General features: G+C 41.1%; 1 protein-coding gene across 1 annotated transcript in view; it reads left to right on the top strand.

Annotated features, from left to right (window-relative positions):
* Positions 1-859: 859 nt before the first annotated feature.
* SGCD (sarcoglycan delta) overlaps positions 860-27,720 on the top strand; it is a gene marked incomplete at both ends in the record, with an annotated part of 191,933 nt that continues 165,072 nt past the window's right edge. Inside the window, one exon of the mRNA XM_083353565.1 lies at positions 860-1,045. Coding sequence (XP_083209691.1) covers positions 860-1,045 — 186 coding nt within the window. The remainder of the gene's footprint in view (positions 1,046-27,720) is intronic.

Below are 27,720 nucleotides of genomic sequence, written 5' to 3'. Positions count from 1 at the left end.
CATTATACTCTTTTTCTAGGTCAATACCTAAATTAAAAACTAAAAACTGTCAAACAACTGATGGGTACATTTCCATGTTATTTTCCATAACGTATTATTTAACATATATTTTTCTTTAAAAATAATTTTGGTATTTGCAAAAATATAATTGCAAAATCCAGTGAGTTATGAAATCTGAGTAATGATTGCATACAAGTCCATTTTTAAAAAAAATTCTGGCAAGCGTGAATTAGGTCAATTCATTTTATCAATATGGACCAAATTAAATTATTCCCCATCTCCTCTTTAGATTTGTACTGTTTACATTTTAGCAAAAAGGAATAAATAAGAAAGGAGAACATACCATACCATTAATAATACTATTTTGACAATATATGGTTTTTTTATACTACATTTTTTTAAAACTAGGCTTCTGCAGCTCATTAATGAAGAATCTGTACTTGCATTATAGTCACAAAGCCAAAAAAGGTATCTTATCCTCGCAGGTATTTCCAAAATGCTTTATTTTATATTCAGCTGTAAGAAGCTATTTGTAGGACTTACATTGTTTCTCTCACCAGATTTAGGAAAGGACATATGCCAGGCACCATCTTGTTGGACTTACAAATTGTGTCCGCACTTAGAAAAACATTTGGATGGTCCTGACCCTGTTAGCCTTTCACCCCTGTGGTTAAGGTTATACTATTAATCTTGGTCACCTAGAGATTTGTGGTGTGTTTATTGTTTTATCCTGGTATACTGCCTCATGTCACTGTTGTGAGATCGGCAGCCATTTAAATCATTTAAATAAAGGAATACTTAGTCTCAACATGTCCTACAGTTTATGCCTATGATGTCTGGTTATATTTTTTTTTTCCAGATGCCTCAGGAACAGTATGCCCAGAGAAGCACCATGCAGAGCTCAGAAGGACCACATGTATACAAAGTGGGAATTTATGGTTGGAGGAAGAGGTGCCTCTATTTCTTTGTGCTACTTCTAATGATTTTAATCCTGGTGAATCTTGCCATGACCATCTGGATTCTCAAAGTTATGAATTTCACAATTGTAAGTAGATGATATTTTGCTTGAAAAGACTTGTATATAACAAATTTTCTTCAGGCTTTAATGTTAGAGTATAGCAGCTGTAATAGTAATTAACAATTTAGATCTCAAGAATGGTTAAAATGAGCTCAAGCATTAGACATAGGCTAGACTTGAAGTGGATCTACTTTCTCTCTTCTTAATTCAGACGATGATCTGTACTTTAATTTTGGAGTTCTCCCTATAGCCCAGGGGTATCAAACTGCTGGCCCGTGGGCCGGATGCATCTTGTGGAAGCTGTGCCCAACCCATTGCCAGCAATGGCAAAACCATCCCAATATGTTGCACGATGTCACATGACGTCACAAGTTTGACATGTCTGCTATAGCCAGTTTGGTCTAGTGGTTAAGGGATCAGGGTAGAAACCAGGAAACTGTAACTTCTAGTTCTGCCTTAGGCATGAAAACTGGCTTGTTGTTTGTGGCCCAATCACTCACTCTCTCAGCCCTCACAGGGTTATAGATTTTAATATCTGTATAAAAGAAACAGTACAGTCTCCTTTCATTTTCTTTCTTAGATCAAAGTAATCATCCTTTCCCTAGTTGCTTGAAATGTGCTAGATTGATTGTGGAGCATAAAAGGGGGAAAAGTAAACACTTGGGCAGAAATGAGATACCTAAGTAAGGACCAAAAGTGTTTTTAAAATGCCTCCGGTATATTCACACAACTGTTACATAGTCTGGTGAAATGATGTCTGCCTTAGAAATAGTGGTCTGGATATGGACAATATTGAGTAGAACTTCAGAGCTTTTGTCCTAATAAGTCTATGACCATGGTTTGGCTACTTTAAACATATATATCCTTAACCAGTTTGGCATGGTAGTAATATAAGTTGCTGATTCAGATCACAACTCACAAATCTGTATCGTCTAGTTCTGCATTTTCTAAATCTCTTCAGACTTGACAAAACACATTTACAACTGTGATTGTATAGAGATGTTCATTTGGCATATGTCACAGTTTCATCTATCTAGGCTAACATCTGCCAAGTCAGATAGAATGCTATCTAAGAACCTTTTAATTGGGGACTGAAACTTTCTATTGACAAACACAATTTGCAGCTTAGTTATACTACTCTTGCATAAGACCCCTGTGAAATCTGGGTCTCTTTTGACCAGTGAGCTCTGAAAACTCTAGTATCATGGGCACTATTATGGGTAGGTCCCAGAGATATTTGTCTCATAATTGTAAAATGCATCTACTTTGGAGTGATTTCAGAGATATATATATATATATATATATATATATATATATATATATATATGGATATATATATATATATATATATATATATATATATATATATATATATATATATATATATATATATATATATATATATATATATGGATATATATATATGGATCTTTGGTCATTCGGGTTTTTCCCCGCGTAGAGTTGAAGATTCACATACAAACACCCGCGAAAACCTCAGAAAACACACACACACACACACACACACACACACACACACACACACACACACACACACACACATATATATATATATATATATATATATATATATATATATATATATATATATATATATATATATATATATATATATATATATAAAAATTGAGATATCCCAAAACCCAAGAAAGAGATTACATGTTCAAAGTAAAATAAGTAGACATTATGTGTTTGTGTGACATATACTTTCTTCTCATTTTGGATGCTTGGTTCAAAATTTGCAGTATGTAAAACTGAAAGTACTTGCCATAAGTTTCCTTTTTCAAATAACTTCTTGTGTATTATTCTTGTGTATTACTATTATAAGCTTTTGTTGCACCCTTGAGCTTTTCCCAGCAGAATGTTTGTTGTACTCATTAAAATACCATGAGCATTTACTGGGTATAATGAGCACTCATTGTCATTTAACGAGTGGCCCTGCTAGCCTGTGGTGCTAAACTCAATACAGGTTTTGGGTGGGTAGCCTTAGGAGGAAGGCTAGAATGGCTACATTCGCAAGCATGTGCAGCCTCACCTTCATCTAGAGTAGTTCCCACCCATTAATGGCTTCACCCTGCAGCTGGACATTCAAGAACTTTTTCACATTTGATCTATTCCTTGGACAAAGCTGCTGACATTACTCCTTGGCCATATAATGTTTGTGTACATTTTTGGAATAGGAGAGGGCTTGAATTTATGAATTATTGAATGTGCAACTTTGACTAGTAGATGGCACAATTTACAGAACAGTGTTCAAACCAGTAAATAGGGGTGTCCATGGTCTTTGGGGTGGTAAAGTATATTAAATCATTGCTTCTTGGAATGCAGTTTTCTTATTTTGATTATTATTATTTTTTGTTTTTCAAGCTTTTCATGGTGACTACAGAGTAAAATTAATAAAGGAGAATATTTGTAGCTCAGGGTTGAAATGAGGTGCTTGGTGCTTTCTGAGCTTGCTTGTTTTCTTGCAAACATTTCATTAGTCAAACTAGGCAATGTCATCAGTGCTAATAAGGAGTGGGGTTTGCTCTCAATTTATATTCTAGTGGCTTTCCCTGGGGTGGTCTTAGAGGTTCTTTGATTAGGCTCTTTATTGTTGACTTGTTTGGCAAGTTCCTTGATTGCATTATTGTTCACTTAATTGTTGGACTGGTGTTAATCTATGCTCATTTGAGTGCTGATTGCTGGTGGGGTGGTGTTTGGGTTTTTTTGTTCCCTTTTGGGTTGTTGATTGTCTCTTTTCACAGTATCTAGATATTGTTTATGTCTATGTGTCTATTGATGGCTAATTTGCCAGTGCACCAGGCTTCCAGTAATTCTCTATCTTTACACTGAGCATGTTTTAACTGGGGTCTGATTCAAAAGGAGATTCTTGCTCTACATCAGGGGTCTCAAACTGCTGGCCTGTGGGCCGGATGCATCATAGCAAAACTGTGCCCACCCCATTACTGGCAGTGGCAAAAAAGTCACCATACATTGCAACACGTCACGTGACGTTGCAAGTTTGACACCCCTGTTCTACATGAATTAATTCTCACACTTTCTTTGGCAATGTACTCTCCTCTGGTGAAAGGAAAGCATTCAGGAAATATGAAGAGTAACAGATGACAGAGAATAGGAAAGTAAGCAATGCAAGCTAGTCACGTGTTGCTTGCGCCAAGGAGAAAAATTGTGGAGTCTTCCCCTCAACTGTTCTTTACCATCTTTAACAAAGTGATAATTTCTCATCCCCATGGAAAAGAGGTGGTAAGGGAAGTAAGTGGCTGAAATAAAGATTCAGTTATTGGCTAAGGCTTAACTTTCCATGACAAGGTTGGCTTCTCAAAGTCTGGTCAATAGCTGCAATATCAATCTTCCTGAAAAGAGACAATGTTGACAAACTGCTGCACTATGGATATTTCCTCAAGTGTTTTGGCTTTATCTTAACAAAAGATCATGACCAAAAATTTTCTGAACATGGAACTTCAAATTCAGAGTTGAGCTCGAGATGTCATAAGAATCATTTTAAACCCTATCACTTAGATGCTTTGAGCATCTCACTGTTCTAAAATTCGACAGGGCATTTATGCTAATACAACTTGATATCTTGCCATCAGCAGTTCTTGAGGGTAGATTCAGAAAACTCATTTGCAGAAAAAAAAATCTCCTTTTGCAGTATGGGTCTTGTTAGCATTGGCCCACACCCTATTTTACTGTGGCTGGTAGATAAGTTCCATGAGCATCACCTGATATCAGACAAAGACCCAATAACAATGATTATTGTAGTCACATTTGTGCTAATATGCCATACGTTGTTATCATTATTAACAGCAGACTAAGCCATTGGAATACACTTTACTGATAAGGTGTAATAGGTTCAGTGTAACATTTTTGGCACTTCGTATTACTATTCAGTATCTCTATACTGTATAGACACTGATATGTGCAATTATATACTTTATTATTTTCAGTAATGTTAGTGACCCCAATAAAAGGTGGATGATAATTTCTGTATAATAATCCAGCTATAGGATTAAATGCTTTATAAAATAAATGCTAATTTGCACTATTTAAATGCCAACTATTATCATTACCTTGCTTTATTTTAGAGATAATTTTTAATTTGTTAGGAAAAGTTATTTTTAAAATACTTATTCTCTCTTGTGAAAAAGCTACCTGTTTCATTATAGTTTTGTAAGGACAATCGTGGGATAAAGCAGTAGGAAAGATGTGTTGGACATTAAATATTTAAAGTAATGGACTTTGTTTTAATTACTTTTTCATTAAAATTCTTCCTGAATAAAATCTAATCACCTAGGAGTATTTCTTGTTAATTGTATCTCCTGGGCCATCTTAAGCATAAACCAGTTTTTGCTCTAAATAGCAAATAATAGTAAAGTCTAGTCAAAGGGGAACCTAGTTGAGACTGGAAGTTCTACTTCCTTTTTTTAATAGACAGAATGAATTGGCCTGTCATTGTTTATTAACTTATTAACACGCACTGAAATATGAACGCCATGCCTGCATCACTTTGTAATCAAATGTTCAGGCATTTTCCTTCTTTCTTTGAGAAACAATTTTGCAGGTTACTGCTGGTAGAAATAGAGACCGTCAGCTCAACCTGTCATGCAAAAGCAACTAGATCCACTTGAGAAAAGTCTCAAGAAAAATTTTATTGTTAATCAACTATGTCACAAAAATACAGACTGACTGCATTCTCTTGGGAACAGCAAGATAAGGTGTCAAGGATTCTGGGGGAGATCAGGTCTGTGCTACTTCCTGCAGTGCAAAGAGTCCAGATTGGGTGTTTCTTGACACCACCCTTGGATGGATGGATGGTGAATCACATCGGGAAACCAGGAGTTTCCAAGCCGCAAAGAAAAAGCCGGCCCGGCCGACATTTGACAGTTGACAGCTGTCAAATGGCCGCCCGAAGCAACGGCGCACGCGCACCGCCCAGCCGGCCGCCATTCCCGTTGACAGCTGTCAAAAGGGCTGCCGGAGGCCAACACGCACGCGCCAGATTTGACAGTTCCCGGAACTGTCAAATCCGCAGTCTTCAACCCGGTCCTCCGAACTGAGCTAAGCGCTCAGCTGAGAGGAATTCCCCGACAGCCGCCGAGCTGTCAAAGTACTGTTTGTTGATTGGCCGTCCTCCGAACGGCGGGGAAATACCGCTACCCGATTGGCTGTTTGTTTTGACAGTTTGCTATATAAGCCCGGATTGTATTGACAGTCAGCTGCCGGGAGCTGAACCGAATAAACCTTTCGAATCTTGCCTTTGGTCTCGCGTCTGTCTTTTTAAAGACAATTCACCTGGCGACGAAGGTGGGATCCCGGTACTATAGAGCTGCCAACTGAGCCGAGTCACACCGCAAAGGAGTTCCGAGTCACTGACGAGTCACTGCTGAAGCCACTTGGAGGGCAAAGGAACCCTTTTCAGCAGCTTGGACAGTACTGTGGACCCAGGCCATGGCAAACTTAGGTCACGTCAGAGAATTCGACGTCCGCCATCCTGAAGGATGGGAGTCGCACTGGGGACAAATTGAAGGCTACCTCGTTGTCAATAAGATAACAGAGGACCGCCACAAAGCTGCCGCCCTCCTCTGTCTCAGCGGGCCCGCCGTCTATGACATCGCCGTAGGGCTTTGCAGCCCTGACCCCATCGCGACCGTCCTGTACGCCGTGCTGACTGACCGCCTCAGCAAGCATTTCATGCCCCGTCGGTCCGAGCTATTCTGGCGCCTCCATTTCGCCCGCCGACACCAGCAACCGGGCGAAACTACCACAGCTTTCATCGCGGCGGTACGTCATGCCGCCCGCAGGTGCCAATTTCCCGACCTGGAAGACCGTATCAGAGACCAGGTTATCGCCGGCCTCTCTAACGAGTGGCTCCAGCGGAAGCTGGTAGCCAGGCCCACGATGGACCTCGCTCAACTCACGTTAGAGATCATGGCCTACGAAGATAGCCACCGTGAGGTCTCTCCGGTGTACAGAGGCAGCCCGGCCGGCTCAGTCCACCACGCCAGGGAGCCGGACGACGAGCAACCAGAGACCTACACCGGCGTCGACGACATCATGACCCGTTTCAGCAAGATGAGCGCCGACCACGGGAAGAACCGCAGGCCGTCCAGACCAGCCGGTCCGGGTTCAAGGCCCACCGCCACAGGGCTAAAACCAAAGTGTGCCAGCTGCGGCGGGGCTCACGCCAGAGCCACATGCCGTTTCAGAAACGCCAAATGCCACGGATGCGGGAAGACCGGGCACATTCGCTCAGCATGCCGCAGTTTGAACCGGGAAACCCTCCACGAGCTTGAGGAAATTCCGGCAGGTAGGACCCAGGTCCCTTCCCTAGCCAAAGGAATTCCCCGGCCCTCAGTCTTGTCCATACGAGCCAAAGCAAAAAGGTCGCCCATCCATCAGTTACAACCCAAAATTAAAATTTGGGTTAAAATTCTAGGGGTGCCCTGTGAAATGGAGGTCGACTCCGGCTCCTCAGTTTCAATAATGTCTTGGGACACTCTCAGAAAAATCGGGTTAAAAAATAGACGCCGTATTCCCCTGCAGCCCTCCAAATTCTCCTCGCAGATTTCCAGGGAGCTGCTATTCAATTAAAGGGACAGGCACGAGTAAAAGTAGAATATAAAAAGTTCCTGGGACATTTAACGATCCAGATCACTGAGGCACCCAGGTCCACCCTCCTTGGGTTAGACTGGTTTGAGGCTCTGGGCATCCACCTAGAGGGCACCAACCGTATACAATCCCAAGCATTAGAACAGGTTTGCCAGGCGTTCGCAGACGTTTTCGACGGAACGCTTGGCAAATACACAGGCACCCCTATAGACCTCAAATTAAAACCTGAGGTAGGTCCCATCCGCATCAAGGCAAGAAGGGTCCCCTTTGCGCTGAAACAAAAAATCGAGGCAGAATTAGACCGTTTAGTCAGCCTTGGGGTCCTGGAACCAACAGACGGGGGAACCTGGGAAACTCCCATAGTCACACCAGTCAAACCAAATGGTGACGTCAGAATATGCGCAGACTATAAGGCGACGCTAAACCGCGCCTTAAATCCCCATGCATACCCAGTGCCAGCTGTCAGGGACGTGCTGTCAGAAATCGGGTCCGGTTCAATATTCGCCAAACTCGACCTAGCGCATGCCTTCCTCCAACTACCTGTCACCCGAGAGACAGCTGAGGCACAAACCATTGTCACACACCGAGGCGCTTTCAGGGTGAACCGCCTCCAATTCGGCATCTCAGTGGCTCCTGGCATCTTCCAGGAAGTCATGGAGAAAACATTAAAAGGAATCCCAGGTGTATGCCCCTATTTCGATGACATACTCATCGCAGGGGAATCAGAAAACAACTTAGCAGACAGGCTACAAGAAGTATTATTTAGATTTAGGGAAGCGGGGCTAAAACTTAAACGGGAAAAATGTTCTATAGGCGTCCCATCTGCAGATTTCTTAGGCTACAAAATTGACTCGCAGGGAATTCACCCCACGAACTCAAAAGTCCTTGCTATCAAAGCTGCCCCTACCCCAAAGAATAAAACCGAGCTCCAAGCTTTCCTTGGACTTTTAAATTTTTACCATGCTTTCCTGCCAGGGAAAGCAACAATCGCAGAACCCCTCCACAGGCTGCTTGACAAAGGGGCAGCCTGGCAGTGGACAACAGCCCACGAAAACAGCTTTCGAACACTCAAACAAATGCTTTCCAGCAACGCCACTATCTCCCACTACAAAGAAGACAAACCCCTCTGCCTAGCCTGCGATGCATCCCCATACGGGATTGGAGCAGTTTTAAGCCATTTAGACAGCAACGGCACCCAAGCCCCGGTAGCATATTATTCAAGAACTCTTTCCAAAACGGAAAGAAATTATGCCCAGATTGATAAAGAAGCCCTGGCAATCGTAGCAGGAATAAAAAAATTTCACGATTACCTTTACGGCCGCCCCTTTGTGATTTACACAGATCACAAACCACTGCTAGGACTATTCACTTGGGACCGTCAGACACCCCAAATCTTATCTCCCAGGATGTTGCGCTGGACAACATTCCTCACAGCATATTCCTACCAATTAATATACAAGCCTGGACACCAAATGTGTCACGCTGACGGCCTCAGCAGATTGCCCCTACCCAACATAGAACCAGACCCAGCCCCAGCGGGCAACATCTTAGCTATTCAAGAGCTCCCAGAATGCCCACTGACAGCTAAAGATATCGCTACCGCAACTTCATCAGACAAAACACTTAGCAGAGTGTTAGCATGGGTACACACAGGATGGCAAACCTCTTGCCCAGGCACAGAGTTTCAGCCATATTTCTCCAGGCAAACCGAACTAACGTCACACTTAGGATGTTTACTCTGGGGGTGCAGGGTAATCGTGCCTTCCAAACACAGACCAAAAGTACTAGACACATTACATGAAGGCCACCCTGGCATCGTAAAAACAAAAGCTCTGGCCCGCAGCTACGTCTGGTGGCCAGGAATAGACCAAGACATAGAAAAGTACATTGCTGGCTGCTACCTATGCCAAGAATCCCGCCCACTCCAGCCCAGAGCTCCAATTCACAAATGGGAACTCACAAAAAACCCCTGGTCCCGCATCCACGTTGATTATGCCGGGCCATTCCAGGGACAGGTCTTCCTCATAGTTGTAGATAGTTATTCCAAATGGCTGGAGGTTCTCCCGGTTCACAGCACAACGTCTGCCGCAACCATTCAAGCCCTCAGGGGAATCTTCGCAACACACGGTCTCCCCGACGTTATTATTTCAGACAATGGCCCTCAATTTACTTCTCATGACTTTCAGATCTTCACGAGGAGAAATTGTATTAGGCATTCAACATCGGCTCCCTTCCACCCATCGTCCAACGGCCTTGCGGAGGTTATGGTGAGGACCACCAAAGACGCCCTTAAAAGAATCATCACAGGAAACTGGCACCGTCGTTTGTCACAATTTCTCTTAGCCCACCATTCTACGCCCTGCACATCCACCGGCAAAAGCCCAGCCGAACTACGATGGGGCCGCCGCCTGATGACACGACTCGACAGACTCCACCCCGACAGACTGGCGGCCGAATTTACACCCAACACCCAGCCAAAAACATTCTCCAAAGGACAGAATGTTTGGTCCCGAGATTATGGGGGAAGGGATAAGTGGGTTCAGGGGGTTATCCTGGATCAAACAGGACCATTATCATACACAGTGGACACTGGGACTGGACTCATACAACGCAGACACTCGGACCAGCTCCGACCCAGGTCACTGCCCAACCCCCCTCTGCAACCGACTCCGGGCGAGCCTACACCAGCCGACACCCCCGGACCTGACGAACTCCTTCCCCAGGTCCCACAACCATCTGCTGAGCCCCACCAAGAAACAGCTCCTCCAGCCACGCAACCCGAAGGGAGCAACCCCTGCCCCCGACGGTCCAGCCGAGCCAGAAGACCCCCCGCATACCTCGCGGACTTTGAATGGAAGGGAAACCCGCCATCTGTTAAAGAACCTGTTAACCATACTGTTTTAAAATGTTCAACTGTTGTTATGCATAACATACCTTTTCAGGGGGGGGGAAAGGGGGTGAATCATATCGGGAAACCAGGAGTTTCCAAGCCGCAAAGAAAAAGCCGGCCCGGCCGACATTTGACAGTTGACAGCTGTCAAATGGCCGCCCGAAGCAACGGCGCACGCGCACCGCCCAGCCGGCCGCCATTCCCGTTGACAGCTGTCAAAAGGGCTGCTGGAGGCCAACACGCACGCGCCAGATTTGACAGTTCCCGGAACTGTCAAATCCGCAGTCTTCAACCCGGTCCTCCGAACTGAGCTAAGCGCTCAGCTGAGAGGAATTCCCCGACAGCCGCCGAGCTGTCAAAGTACTGTTTGTTGATTGGCCGTCCTCCGAACGGCGGGGAAATACCGCTACCCGATTGGCTGTTTGTTTTGACAGTTTGCTATATAAGCCCGGATTGTATTGACAGTCAGCTGCCGGGAGCTGAACCGAATAAACCTTTCGAATCTTGCCTTTGGTCTCGCGTCTGTCTTTTTAAAGACAATTCAGATGGATGGATAGATAGATGATAGATAGATAGATAGATAGATAGATAGATAGATAGATAGATAGATAGATAGATAGATGATAAAGAAAGGTTATGCAAAGCTCAGAAAGAAAGTAAGATATAGTAAGCCAAAGAAATTAAAGATAGGAGATAAGAAAAGTAAAGCAAAAGTTTACACCCAGCTGTTCCATGTATCTCTATCTTTCCATTGTTATAAACATTCATGTAACAATGCATACACTGGATATGCTTTACAATGGAAGAAGAGAAGTCTTCCTACAGATCTAACAGCTGTTTTATATCTGAAGGGTTGTTGTGCAGAAGATGAGGCTAGTTGTTCAGAAATATTCTAAAAGTAGGATAAGAACCAATGGGCTAAAACTTATAAAAAGTCGATTTCAGTTGAAGATTGGACAAACTTATTCAATAATAAGATAGACTTCATAGGCAGGTGAAGGAGCTTCCTTCCAAGAAGTGTTTAAACCGAGGCTAGTGGCTGTCTGTCAGATGTCCTACAGCTATGCCATTTTTTTCCAACTTTTCAGCCTAAGGTGCTTTTGTGCTTCTTCTAACATATCCAAGTGTAATTTCCATGTAACTAAGTCAGCAGAAGCATGCTCTTATTTATGTAATTTTTAAAATATTTTTTCAACAATCATTTATTCCTCCAACATACCATATACTACCCATTTCCTTTCTGCCACCATTTTTATCTCTTAGTATTCCTCAATTCTCATCTCTAGAAAACATTCTATCAAGATATATATTACAATTGTTTCATCCATTTTCTTTGCCAGTACATTCATTTTTAGATCCGTACTCTTTGTTGCATTGTACAAGCTATTTGACATTTACTGCAAATCATTTTAATTCTTATCAGCTACACTCCAAAGAAAATATCCTTAACCAACAAACCTCTTCCATAGCCACATATTTTCTTTGTACATGTATCCATAAAGTATTAAATAACAAAGAGGCATCACATTTTGATATTTTTCTCCCTGTTCCATATTAAACCATTTGTTAAGCGTTTATTTATATTTTTATTGCATACCTTCTTAGTATTCTCAACAATCAACCTTTAACTCTGCACCCCTGGAAAATGTTCAGTAATTCAAGGTTATTTGTTTTATTATACATCTTCCACTATTTCATAATTGAACCTACACTTTTATTTGCCATGTATATGAACTTCACTATCCAAAATTTTCCAAATATACAAAATAATAGTTCCTCTACATTTTTCAGGTTCCCACTTTAAATATTAAGTACAGACGACCAGCTTTTAGAAACATTCTGGCAAACTGGAAGACACTCAGAAAATAGTAATGAGGATACTCAAGAGGCTAGGTTCTATAAGGAGAAACTGAGGAATCAGGAAAGATTCAACCTTAAAAAAAAGATTGAGATGGGAACTGTATTAGAGCAACCTTAGAAGGGAACTTATTTCCAGACAGGTAACTGGCTTCTCTTCATTAGATATTCTCAGGAGTACGTCAGGCAACCATCTGTCAGGGTTCAGCTTGATTTGGATTTCTGCATTGACTGAAGTTGTGAAATGACTACTTCCAAGTCAATTATTCTATGAATTTAAGGTGATCAGGTGATCCAGAAAAGACATTCCATTTTTATTTATTGTATTCAATAGTATCCTAGTAATCATTCATTCATTCATTCATTCATTCATTCATTCATTCATTCATTCATTCATTCTGCACTATAACATTCTGTTCACTTGACAATGTTCCTCATTCCATTCTATACTAATAAGAACTTAAAGTAAAAGATAATCTTAATATCAGATTGCTGATATTGTACAGCATTTTAAGATGTAAAATTAGTATGTTAATGTATAGTAATTTTACATATTAAAATGCTGTACAATATCAGCAATGTGATATTAAGCTTATCTTTTGCATTAAGTCCCCATTAGTATAGCAGCCTACAATTAAATGTTTATTAAACATTGCATCCTTATTTTTATTTTTTTTATTTTTGCAGTTCTTAATTATATATCTTATTGAACTTCTCCTTTTCTCTTTCATTTCTGTCTTTTGCTGTTTATTGTATCTCTTAGTAATTTAAAATAATAGAAATTTCCATATTAATTAATTACTGCTTTTGCTAAATTAATTTCCACTCACACGCTACTCTTATAGAATTTTCAAATGGCTGTGCCCATTCTGCTGCACACGGCTGCTCAGTGTCGTTGCTGGATTATCTCTCCTCCTGTCTCATCTGGTAGCATCATTAAGCTGTCGCATAGTCGTAGGAGGAATGATCCGGCAACAATGCTAAGCAGCCGTGCATGGCAGGATGGGTGTGGCCAGTGGATGCAACAGGCGGGGGAAGGAAAATCTTAAAATTGAGGCGGACACTGGCCAATATGGCACGTCAGGAGCAACAAAGCCAACTGTATATTAGTAGTAGAAAAATCATCAACCTCCAGCATAAATGTAAAAAACAACTGTTTATTTGCCAAGCTTTCATCGGTCCCCTGCTAACGTCATCAGAGTAAAAAACCAGAGGTTTGAAAGTCTGCTTATAAAGCTGGCTGTTTCAGCACTCTGCTCATTGAGTGCATCACTGGTCTACCCACCCCAGTTGATCGTATTCTCTCTAGTCGCATCGCATCCGCCTGCATGCTTTTAGATTCAAGTGCCTTCTCTCCTCCCATTATTGCCTCCCCTTCCTGCTCTGCTCATGTCTGGATGTTTCTTGTTGTTGTCAAATCGCCCCCATCATATGCATCACCCTATTGTCACTTAGCTCTTGAGTGAGTTGTGTTGAGGTTTCTTCCTTTGCACTTGTTGTAATTCCTTGCTGTTGCATGAGTAGGTAACTTTGATCTTATCTATCTGTGTGTGTGTGTGTGTGTGTGTGTGTGTGTAGAAAAAATAGATTTTCTTTAATGTATGTATAGCCTACCAACCTATCAACAGAAGAAATGTAACTGTAAAATAAAAAAAAATAAAAGACAAAATATAAAAATGTAGCCTTCTGTTCTACAATATGGAATGGAATACAGACAAGTATTAGTCAGAGTCATACTTACTACTGGGTAAAATGAGAAATAAACATTTGAGTACCTAGTCCCAAAAGTTATTTATTTGTTTGTTTGTTGTTTATTTATTTATGAAACTTTATATGGACACTCACTCACTGTCACTGACTAAATAACCACTTTATTTGGTTTTATTGTTTTCACTTGTATTAGTTAGCTGATTTATATTGTTTTTAATAATTTGTCAGTTGCCCAGAGTCTTCTGTGGAGATTGGCAGATATATAAATTTGATTAATAAATTAAATAAATACATTACATGACTAGAACATGGGTTTGGATACTTATTCTTGATCTAAAATCCAGTTGTATTGCTCATACAACCAAATGAAAAGCATCGTAAAATGAATGACTACTCTCAACATAAAGGAAATTTTCCCCACTCCTTTTGACTTATGGAATATGTAATATTCTTGCAAGGAATTGTGTGTGTGTGTGTGTGTGTGTGTGTAAATATATAGATAAAATAGATATATCAAACAATGAGTGCTACTCTGTGTGTGTATATGTATGTGTGTATGTATGTATGTGTAAGTATACACACACACACATCATGCTTATTGTTGCTAGAAGTAGAAGTAGGAGTAGAAGAAACCACTTCAGTTTTCATTTTGTACATTCTATTGTGTCACTTGAAGCTTTTGTTAAACAAACCACCATTGCTATGTAAATATGAGAAAAGTGCTTATGTTGCAGCTGACAAAATGAATTTTGAAAAATGCCCTAAGTAAATTCTCTTTATTCCTAGCTATAGCAACTTGTAGGAGTTGTTCTGAGAAGCTGAGAAAAAGTCTGTCTTTTAAGAGAGAAAATGTACAGTATCCCATGGCAACCATTGTCCAGTGAATCTTAGAAAGAACAGAAATGGCCACTGTAGGTGGCAAAACAGACAGAAACAAAGGATCACCGTAGGCAGCTCTTGTATCTCCCCATCTTCTCTTGAAAGACCTTTAAAGTACCTATACAAGGTACTGTTGTACATAAAGGTAAAGGTGTCTTTGAGTCAAAGTTTCCAAAATCCATGTGATGTTCCAGCAGCATGATAAAAATGGTTTGCTAGTGCCTTCTTCTCAGAAAGTTCTCCCACTTTTGCCAACAACCTAGATTCCTGAGGTCATCCCAATTACCCATGTACAGTCAAGGCTCCAAAAAGGAATGGTTCTACTTAGCATCTAAGATCAGCCAAAGTTGGCTATCTGCTGAGGCATTACAGTTACAAACCATTAAACTAAGAATCTGGTAGCAGATGTGAGACCAGGCCAAAAATACTCAGCTGATGCAGAAATACGAAGAGGGGTCAGACAGGGATGTATTCTGTCTCCACTGTTGTTCAACATCTACTTTGAGTCAATCTTCAACTAGGCACTGGAGAACATCGATGCTGGCAAACAGTGTTTGGATCAACAAGCCCTAATAAGCAGGCATATACATAGAATGAAGGCTACTGCTAAGCTTGTAAGCCGCCCTGAGTCTTCGGAGAAGGGCGGGATATAAATGGAATTAAAAAAAATTAAGATATGCTAATGATACAGTTCTGCTTGCCAGTAAGCATGATGACCTTCAGCTCCTCATCAACAGTCACAGAAATATCTGAAAAATAGGGCTTAAAGCTTAACACCTTAAAAACCAAGATCATGGTTGTCAAACAACCCGTTAATTTATCACCAATAAATTCGGAAGGAATACCATTAGAAAAACTTGAAAGGATCACGCACCTCAGTTCTAATTTACATGAAAACTGAGACATGACCACTGAAGTAAAGACAAGGATAAAGAAAGCTCGAACAGCATTCTTCAAAATGAAAAAGGTCTTCTGCAGTCATGACATAAGCCTAAGTTTGAAAATCAGGCTTGTCAGATGTTATATTTTTTCTATCCTGCTTTATGGAGTAGAGAGTTGGTCTCTGACAGAAAGCCACCTGAAGAGATTAGAAGCATTTGAAATGTGGATTTACAGGTGGCTGTTACATATAAGCCGGTTGACAAGATCAGAAATGAGGTGATAAGCCGCCTTGGAAAGCCAAGGGAAATCATCAAAACAATTAAAAAACGAAAGTTAGAATATTTCAGACATGTGATGCGACATCCAGAAAAATACGGCATGCTCCATTTAATCCTCCAGGGAAAGATTGAAGACAAGTGAGGTCCAGGCAGAAGAAGAACATCATGGCTTCAAAATCTAAGGGACTGGTTTGAACAAAACTCAGCAGCACTTTTTCGTGTGGCTGCTGATAAAAACAGGATCGCCAACATGATCGCCAATGTCCAATACCGGATATGGCACAAGAAGAAGAAGAAAAAGAATCTGGGTCTTTCAGATACTTTTCATGGCATATTGTATACAATAATTTTCAGGTCCCTTAAAAAAGGTTGCTAAACATTTTTTTTAAACAAAGCAATTTAAATCATTAATTTTTCAGATAGGCATTTATCCTTCCAGGAGTTAAACTTGCTATATGCAGGTATGCAGGAATTTAGAATACTAGTCAGTAGATTTGGTTGTCAGGGAGATGTAGAATATGGGATTATACGACACTATGGGTATTTGTATAGTATCTCCTTAGGGCATCCTGCATTGTGTAGAGCCTTCTATTTAACATGCAGCTATTTTCTCAGCTGGATTTTTTTCCCCTGTAATCTATAGTGATAGCCAAAGGCAAAAAATAGAACTTGGAATGTCATTCTTTCTGAATGAGATGGTTCTTTTGATCATTTTCCACTCCCTGCTATGCTATGCCATGCTTCTTTGGAGAAGAGAATATTATGGTAGAAGTAGAAAAAGCCAAAACCCTGACAAGGATGGAGAGAAATTGATAAAGAGAAATAATAGAGGAGATATAGGTACATTATAGAAAAATCACATTTCATTTCTTTGTGGTCTCTGTACAGATTTCCTTGTAAGATCTATATTGTGAAGACACCTGTGTTAGTTTAGATTTCTTACCATCTATAGTTATCAGATTGAAGAAGATTCTTTTAGAGTAACACAGGGAATCACAGCTTGATCCCTTTCCTTTCAAGATGAGAGTTTCACTCAGTTTCACATACTGAGCCTTGGTGGAGCAGTGGGCTAATGCCTCCTTAAGTAACACCAGCTGCCTGCAATTAGTGCAGGTTCGCATCCCACCAGGCTCAAGGTTGACTCAGCCTTCCATCCTTCCGAGGTAGGTAAAATGAGGACCCAGATTGTTGGGGGCAATTAAGCTGACTTTGTAATAATGCCGCTTGTGGTGTGTGTGAAAGCCCTAATAAGCAGGCATATACATAGAATGAAGGCTACTGCTAAGCTTGTAAGCCGCCCTGAGTCTTCGGAGAAGGGCGGGATATAAATGGAATTAAAATTAAAAAAAATAAAGTTCAAATCTCTTGAAAACCATTCTTGGCACTCTTTTGTTTCATCTGATTGCCAGATTAGCAAGAGAAATTCTTGTTATTCTCTACTTGTTTCTTCTGCTTTTTTCCAGTATATCTATGGTGCCTGGACCTTGTAAATGGTTTTGTCTTTCTGAAAAAAATCTGCAATGATGTTGGCCATAATTACTTTCCTTGTCTCTTCAAATACATGAATGGTATCAGATGGAAGAGGCTGTAGATTTATTCTCCCAAGCTCCCAAGAGTAGGAGAAGAACCAATGAATGTAAGCTTTACAGAGGGAGATAACACAGGATAGCAACAAGATAACACCGATAGCAATATAATGACAATTAGGAATGTGCTGGTACTTGGATCTAAAGTTGGAAAAGTTTGGGCCAGGCATGGCTGCACTTGCTTTATCTTTTAATGACTCCTTGAAGAAAGGACAGCCTTCCTGGATCTGCACTAGAGCTGCACAGTTCTTGGGGGGGGGGAACCTCAGTGCTCTTTGACAACATTACAAAAGGTCAGTAGCTATGATACTATCCAGATTTCTCAGGGATGGTTGATGCTGGGGATTGGTACCTTGCAATTTCTCCCTCTCCCCTAATCACATACAGGGGAGGAAAATATCAGCATTCCTACCCAGGGTGTGGATATTGGATGGATGGAATAAACTTGAAGCAAAGAATGAAGGATTCTAGTTAAAATTAAAATTATTTGTTTATGTATTTGTTCCTTTGTTTGTTTATCACACATGTAGATGTCCGTATCATTCAAGTGACCCCTCCAAAAAAAGCCTAGAGCCCAAGGATAAACTATTAAAAACTAATCTCCAAAAGTAGCAATGCTTATTTCTCCCATGACTCAAATACTTGGGGGAACAGTCAAATATTCAGTGTCTTGTGAAAGGCTAACAGGGTTGGGACCATTAAGTCTGTTCCACAGTAGTGTTCTCCAACTCTCTTTGTCATCGGTACTTTTAATTTCACTGTGATATATTCAGTCTGTACCATTTTTTTCCAATTAAGAAATGATCTGATCATTTTAAAGAGGGCTGTAATATTAATACATCAACAATACATCAACCTTTCCCAGCTATGTAGTGTCCAAATTTGATGGATCAAGTATAGATGGGAAAATGTGCACCAATATGTGTATTAATGAAAAATGCCACAACAAACAAATTGTGCAGTTTTACATGCAGTACATTATGAAAATTGCTTTCAAATATATATAGCAAGAGGGTACACAGTAATATATGTAGTCAGCAAAGTGTGCATGAAAATTTATTTCTCTTTCGATGCAGACCTTTTTTTAAAAAAAGGAAATAAAGTGAAGGAGGAAAAGGTTTAACCAAGCGTAAGCTTGAAAAATTCAAAGAGATTCAAACTGACAATTTCATCTATGCCAATTTAATTTGTACTTTAATTTTAAGATTTGTTTACAAATTTAAGGAACTAAGTAAATATTTAGAATAAATAAGACACTGCAGTTCAGTCTGAAGATAGTCATCTCAAGAGTACATAAAAAAGTAAGGACTGACAAAATTTCATGCGATGTTGTCAAAAATTCATTAATCAAATCCCATGCAAGACAGAAGGGGAGATGTATAAGTTTATGCAGTGATTCAGTTTACAGTGATATGTGGGAAATAATTTGGAGGAATTCAATATCTCTTGAAGAAATACACTAGATACAACTTTCCTAATGTGAAACTACATAGAATATCATTTCATTTTAATGGTTTAAATGCCTACTCATTTTGCAGATATGACTAATACTGGTCATTAACATCTGCAGGAAAAACTTATGGCGTCTGAACTTTATTTTGAATGAAATAGTACTTTAGCATTTATTCTAACCATGTGGATAAGAATAATGAAGGTGAAGCTGGAAAAATTGGCAATCTTAATATAAACATACGGTAGCTTAGTAGTAACAGAAGTGACAGAATAATTTTTGCTTTGTTCCCGGAAAAACTTAAATTCCTGACTGTGCCAGCGTGTTAAAGTATCTGTTTTGGGACTCAAAGATTATATAGCAACGTGAAAGATGAATAGTACAAATAAATGTAAAAGTCAGTTTTCCCAGCTGTATCCATTAACAGATACATAATTGACTGTGACAGAAACTAAATTATTAGGTTTTCAAGAAACATATCTGTTTATTTTTCATTTTTCCATTCTGTGCACTCTGATCTGCATATACAGAAAAGAAGTTTATAAAGTTTGTAACATCCTATGGTAATCTTCCCACATAATTTCACATCTCCACATGCACCAGAGCACCAAAGGTGAAACATGAACCAGTTTCAGAATAAGACTGAGAGTTACCTTAATTCAAAGCAAATTCTCCTGATGAGCATGGAGAATAACTATAGAATCACAGCCTCAAAATGATTCAGATCTAATTATTAGGAATGGTGAGTATTATAAGGGGAGATCTACATTGCAAAGAAACTAATAAGAGCATCATATTATTAGAGTACAATGTTAAACGTACAATTGTGCTGCAATGTCTTCCCTAGTAGCAACAATAGCATTTAGTGAATTGCTTTTAATGTTTATATTTAAAAAGCTGTAGCCCATACATGAGACTGTCTGAATATGTTCATCAGTGTCAGGGATCACCTTCTGAACAGAACCATTTTTTAAAAAAGTAGGATTACCTTGTTTGCTAACTCATCATGATAAGGTCTGCACATCACCGCATACCAAACCAACTGCATGATATCCTATTACTATATGTGAAGTAGTTCTGTACATAAAGGATGATTCTTTTCTGAACCTTTATTTATTTATTTAAAAGATTTGTATGAACTCCCATCTTAAACCCAACCTCTGAGAAACTCACTCAAACAGCGTGCACCATGTTTCTAGGTCTAGATCACGGGTCGGCAACCCGCAGCTCCGGAGCCGCATGCGGCTCTTTGAGCCATCTTCTGCGGCTCCCAGCCGCCCGGTGCGCGTGCACCTCTTCGAACGGGCAGTGGTGCATGCGCACCTCTCCAAATGGAGAGTGGCACCACCCGTTCCAAGAGATGCGTGCGCACCTTTCCGAAGGGTGGAGGTGTGCGCGCACCTCTCCAAGCCACCGCCATCCCGTCTGGAGACCTGCCGCGTTTGTCAAACATTGACGAACACGGCAGCTGTGTAAACGGGATGGCGGTGGTTTGGAGAGTGAGCGTGCACCTCTCCAAGCCGTCCCGTCCCGTCCGGAGGCCTGCTGCATTTGTCAAACATTGATGAACACGGCAGCTGTGCAAACGGGATGGCGGTGGTTTGGAGAGTGCGTGCGCACCTCTCCAAGCCATCCCGTCCCGTCCGGAGACCTGCCGCATTCGTCAAACATTGACGAACACGGCAGCTGTGCAAACGGGATGGCAGCGGTTTGGAGAGTGCGTGCGTACCTCTCCAAGCCGTCCTGTCCCGTCCGGAGACCTGCCGCGTTCATCAAACATTGACGAACACGGCAGCTGTGAAAACGGGATGGTGGCAGTTTGGAGAGTGCGCGCGCACGTCTCCCAAGGATGGCGGCGGCTTTCTGACGCCTCCGGCTAGAATCGCACCCATTAGCAGCAGCGCCAGGAGCGTCCACCGGGGCAAACGAGGGGAAGGGCGGCTCCCCCAGCCTCGCAGATCCTCGGGAGCAGCAAGGACCGGGTTTCTGCTCGGAGGGAGGGGGGAGCGCAGCTCGCACAGTCCGGCTTCGTCCTCTGGCCCGGCCCAAACACCGCCTCTCTCACCCCCTGCACCGGGGCCAGGGGCCAGGCTGGGCACGTGAGGCATTCCCCTCCCGCAGGGCAGCCGCAGAGCAGACAAAGAAGGGAGGGACGTGCTCCCTCCGTCTGCCCCCCTCTGGAAAAGCGGGCCGGGGGCGGGCTTCCTGGCCGGGCTTCTTTGGGATGCTGGCGCCTGAACAAAGGGCAGGAGCCGCCCAAGGTGGGCTGCAGCAACTCGCTTCTCTGCCCCCCCTCCAGGCAAGCAGGGCTTCGTCCCCCGCCTCTCCGGACCTGCCCGTGGCGCTCTGACCCTCCCACTTTTAAAAGCCGCTGTTCTTAGGACAAAAGCCCCCGTCACCCCCTCCCCCCTGCGTGCGCCGGCCTGGCCCCGTTTGATGAACGCGGCAGGTCTCCGGATGGGACGGCGCGCACTTCTCCAAAGGGGAGACCCGTCACCGTGCAGGTGCCTCCTATTTTGCACATGCGCAAAATGTTTTTGCGCATGCGCGTGAGTGGACGCACGCGCGCACACTTTTTGCAGCTCCCACTTTTTTGTTTGTGTGATGGAACCGGTTCTGAGTGGCTCTTTTCCTTTTTCCAGTTGCCGACCTCTGGTCTAGATGGACAGACATGTCTTGCAGTATAAGGTAGAAGCCATTATGCAGTAATACAGTCTTGCATCATGATGTTTGGGGCTTGCAGAATACAATCTTAATGAAGAAGCACTTCTAGAAAGCTGTCATCATGCTCATTAGAGTCAGAATGCACATTAGCTAGGGACAATAAATATAAGAGTTCCAGCTGTTGGAAGAGATTTCAAACCACAAAGGTAGCGTGAACATGACAACCATGAGCTAAACAGAATGTCTATAGTCATCTTCAGTACACTGAGATGGATGATTACTTCCCAGAGCTGAGGAATATATTTCCTCATATACAGTTAGGTTAGATCATGTAATAGAACTATTGTGTCTGGATTGCAAAACTCTGATTGTCCATTAAATGGCAACCAAGAAATACAGAGAACACTCTGCTTTCATCCAGCGTAGGTTAAACATGACAGCCCTATTATTTGGCTAAAACCATCAGATTTCAATAAACTTGATAACCTTCCCCTTCCACAATTAGTTTCCATGGTGGCGAACCTATGGCATGCGTGCCACAGGTGGCATGCAGAGCCCTCTCTGTGGGCACACGCACCGTCACCCCAGTCCTAGGCCTTCAGCTGGGTTTTATAAAGCCTTTTCGCTTTAGGTCTCTGCCGCTGTGTGCAAAAAAAAAAGGTTCAATCAATCAATTTCAATTTCTTGTGGGGAAAAAAAATCTCACAAAGTTGGAATTGATTGATTGAACTTTTTAGTCCCACCCAGTCTGCCGTTACCACTGCAGCCATGCCCACCCAATGGGCCACGCCCACCCAATGGGCCATGCCCACCCGGCACCTGATGATACAAAAGTGGGTTTGGGGTTGCAGTTTGAGCACTCGGTCTCTAAAAGGTTCGCCATCACTGAGTTAGGTGAACATACAAACATATGTTCATATGAACACATGAACTCAGATTTGCAGTAAAAGATTACACTGAGGGAGAAGGCTTTGCGGTGTTTTTGTTTTAAATCTCTTAGCTGCTGGGAATATTTGCCCAAGCAGAAATGTGGAGTACAGTGTAATCAATAAAATAAATAAATAATAGTTTACTCCCCCCCCCTTTTTTTGCTGTTGAGTTACTCTTAATTCAAAGAAACCTGAAAAGAATATAGAAAGCCAGCCTCGTTACTTAGAATGGCAGCACTTATAAAGTGAATTCAATTTTGTAGACAAATTGATAAGAAAGCAATTCTTGTGGAGTACCATACCGTTAAGGTAATTATTAAATGTTAGTATAGAAACTGCCCCTTTAGTGTGATTGAAGCCATTCCTGCATTACAATTGCCACTTGACATTTGGAATAAATTTCAACTTTCCCATTGTCATCTTGTTAGCTAACCTAAGAAGTGGAATTATATTTTAGCTTATGGAGTTTGGGTAAGTTTGCTTGAAGTACTTTATTTTAAAAGCTAATTGTGACTTAAAATATTACCCTATATTTCAAAAACAGATGCTTATCTGTTCCATAATAGGCATTTCTTTATTTTTGTTTTTGTTTGTGTGTTTTTTTAATTGCTTTTTCACAAAATGCAGTAGATTTTTTTAAAATTCAAATGGTGCCACTCTATAGCAGAGGATAAGCACAGCCTTATTTCAGAGTGTGTCGGAAGACTTTTGTTATATGAGCTAGGGAAAATTAGATAAGCCTTTATTTAAAAAGCATTGCAAATTCAAAGTAAGTCAATGTCACCTTTAAGGGGTCAGTGATTATGCTTATGCTGTAACAGGCCATTGAAGTCATTTGGTCACCTGCATATTATTTAAATGCTGAGCCCAGAATAACTGTTCAAAGCTACTATTGTTGCAGGATTACAGTGATTAAGATAAAACTTGTTACTAAGTTTTAATAACGTGACATAATTAAAAGATGTATAATTAAATCAATGAAGTCAGAGGTGCTCCTAATGACAAACTATAAGGGGGCAAATTCAGAGTCCTGTATTGTAGTTGAAGAGACCTCAAATGTCCTCATTATCTAAATAGAGATAATGCCACACCAGTCATTCTTTTGAAGTTTCATACCATACCCCGTTTTATTTTTTTTCCCCTTACCATTGTAATAAGTGATAAGCTGGCCCAGCCTTATGAGTACAGGGCCAGTGTGAAATACTGAAAAACATTTTATTTCTCATTTTACATCCCATATGAATTGCATCACAAATGTTTGTTTAGCCAGAAGTATGGGCTTTCTTGTTGAACTGATGCCAACTCTGCCTGGATGTTTCCTATTTTTGATTATGCTTATGCTGTAACAGGCCATTGAAGTCATTTGGTCACCTGCATATTATTTAAATGCTGAGCCCAGAATAACTGTTCAAAGCTACTATTGTTGCAGGATTACAGTGATTAAGATAAAACTTGTTAAGGGACGCGGCGGCTCAGTGGGTTAGGACACTGAGCTTGTCGATCAGAAGGTCGGCAGTTTGGCGGGTCGAATCCCGAGTGCCGCGTAACAGAGTGAGCGCCTGTTACTCGTCCCAGCTTCTGCCAACCTAGCAGTTCGAAAGCACATAAAAATGCAAGTAGAAAAATAGGGACCACTACGGTGGGAAGGTAACAGCGTTCCGTGCGCCTTTGGCGTCTAGTCATGCTGGCCACATGACCACGGAGACGTCCTCGGACAAGCGCTGGCTCTTCGGCTTTGAAACGGAGATGAGCACCGGCCCCTAGAGTTGGAAACGACTAGCACGCATGTGCGGGGGAACCTTTACCTTTACCTTTATGGGCTTTCTTGTTGAACTGATGCCAACTCTGCCTGGATGTTTCCTATTTCTTCATTACAAGTCCTGCCTGAGACTCATGAAAGCATTGAGAAATACATTTAAAAAGAAGCTGACATTCCTGGGAATGTTTAAATCCTTATTTCAGTAGGCTTGTGGTGCAAATTGACCACCAATACTTACTGTCTATTGCTTTAGGGCTGTCAACATTACCTTTATTTTACTACTCTGAGGGCTGAGATAAAAAGGATTTACACTCTTTCTGGGTTTCCTTTCCATACCTGAAGAGATGTTAACCAAACTGGCAGTCAGACAGTTGAGGCAACTTTTCTGTCATCTCCCTAGACTTTGTACCCCTGTCATCTTTTCCTCCTCCCCTGCCAGATGTTTCAAAGGAATTATGCTGTGATCTCTTCCCACGTACCAGGAAAAGGGGCTTAGATGATGGCTGTGATGCATGAAAAACTTTAGAATTTTCTCAGAAATTCTGCACCTGTAACCCTCAGTAGATGCACGTTAAGATGCACCTGACAAACACTATGAATATATATCCTATTGCACTGCTAGCTCAACCTTCACTTTCCCAAATAGAAAGTCATCAGAAACGCAGTGTGCCAAAATTATATTTTCCATTGAGAAGATTTGTGAGCATCTAGGATTCTGCAGGAAAGCAGACAACAAAAAGATGTTATCAACACTATACACATACGCATAGATGAACAGTAAGCTATATGTATCAGTAATCATCTATTGTTTCAAGGTGAAGAGGGCACAAGTGACTCATATCTGGAAAAAATGTTTGAAACTGGCGGTGTAAGAAATTGGTGATATTTTAAGCTTCTGCTTTTAAAAAGATGCTTTTGAATGCACAGTGAAATACTGTAGGTATTATATTCACTTTCATAAGTACCTTTCATTTTTTTAAAAAAGATAATGTAAACTTTTAAATTTATTTTTTTAATCTCTTAAAATCTTATGAGTGTGTACTGTTCTTTATATCAGATGGGATTCTGACAGTGATATGTCTTACTATAGACAAACTAATTAACTTTGCAAGTTTCAGACAATGTATACATTGTCATCTGTCACTCTACACACACATTGAATCTGCTGAAATGACAGCAGAGTAATTACATTTTTCTCCCACGGACCTGTTGCCACTGGACATGAGAGGCAATGGATCTTTTGAAGCTCAGTACACTGTACTTGCAGTCCCAGAAATATAGGTCAACAATGAACACTGTTTTGCACACAATGAGACAATATTAAGTGCCAGATTAAAGTAGAATATTGTTATGAGATGGAGTTAAAAGAGGTCAGAGTACCGTAGAACATCTAGTTTTCCAATTGTTCTGTCTTGCCCTTTCAAAAACAGATTTAGCACATTGAAAGAACAGAATCCTACTGCCTGGAAATTAATCTTCAAAGCACAGTAGCTCAGCTATATGGAATCCACATCTGTTTTGTCATTTTCTACAGCTCAAAATCCTAATAGCTAAACTTAAATATTGTAACATGCTTTATGTTTCATGCACGTATGTACAGAGAATTTTAAACTCAGCAATATTTTAGGTTTAGATTAGGTAATATCTGCTGTGACCAGGTTCATTTCAGTTTCTGCTATGGCATAATTTTATGAGAATATCCCCCTGTACATATATTTCAGTATGACAGAATCATAGATCTTACTTTGGGAAAATATAAAAAATCTTATGCCCTGGCTGCAATGAAAGGTTTATTCTGCTCAAAGTTTCAGAACAAGATAGATGTCTAACACTGACTTTTCCAAGGTGTAAGTATAATTGTTATTTGTATATGCAATTTTAAGAAACATCAAATAATAATAATAATAATAATAATAATAATAATAATAATAATAATAATAATAATAATAATAATAATAATAATAATATTTGTATACCGCCCTTCTCCTGAAGGACTCAGGGCGGTGAACAGGGCAAACATACAAAATACAAGAATAAAAAAAATTAAAAGAGATTAAACAGGGTGCCCAAAAGCTTACAGCAGTAAGTTAAAATACATTAAAACAATAATAAAACCCAAACCCATCACCCATCAGGCCAGGCCGGCTTGTTCGAACAAGTAGGTCTTCAGATCGCGTCGGAAGGAGCGAAGGTCGGGTGCCATCCGGAGCTCAACCGGCAAACGGTTCCACAAATCCGGCGCACCCACAGAGAAGGACCTCCCCCTGGGGGCCACCAGACGACATTCTCTGACCGGGAGCACCCTGAGGAGGCCCTCTCTGTGGGAGCGCACAGGGCAGAGGGAAGTTGATGCCGGCAGCAGGTGATCCCTAAGGTACTCCGGACCCATGCCATGTAGGGCTTTAAATACATCACGCAAACACAATAAATAATATCAATGTGTGACACTGTTGCAGGTAATTGGGACCCTTTCCTTTAAAAAAAAAGGCATCGTGCAGAAGATGTCAGATGGGAGACTCCATCTAGAAAAGGAACAGGCGCATGAGGTTACCCACACCAGACTAGCCAAATCCTTTCCACAGGTTTTTTTTCCCTTTTAGAAATACAATTCTGAAATGTATGGGAGCCACAACATTCCTATTAGGGAATGGGATAAAGTGTCCCTTTCAATAGTGAAAGTTGTTGAAAGCAGAAGAGAGCATTCTATTCTTCAGAATAGTGTTTCTCAACCTTGGCAACTTTGAGACGCTTGGACTTCAACTTTCCGAATTCCCCTTCTGAGTTTTCTGCTCCAGAAGATCCTGTGTCTAGCCTATAGCCATTCAGCTTAGTGGAAACTGTGGTGCCATTGCTAACAGTGAAGTTAAATTAAGCTACCTTTCTTTATTTTGCATTGAGTGAATGTTCTGATCCTTCAGTTGAAAGAACAAAAAATACTGTTGTTTTTTTCCACTCCATCTTTCTTTAATCTGATTCAATTGCTCATGCACTTGGTTTGATATTACTGCAGAACAGTTGAGCTGTTGTTTCTGTTTGGTCCTTTTAATTTTCAGAACTATGACATTTTATCTAGTAGTTTTGTATCTCAATGGTGGCCAAATATTTATGCACTTTCATGGAATCTTGTTAACTTTTAGATTTCACTAATAAATATGTATTAATGGTACATCTTCATACATTTACATGCC

This window comes from Vipera ursinii (assembly GCF_947247035.1).
Source record: "Vipera ursinii genome assembly, chromosome: 2".
NCBI lineage: Eukaryota > Metazoa > Chordata > Lepidosauria > Squamata > Viperidae > Vipera > Vipera ursinii.
The sequence above is the reverse complement of the archived record's forward strand: the minus strand, read 5'-3'. Positions and strand labels throughout refer to the sequence as shown.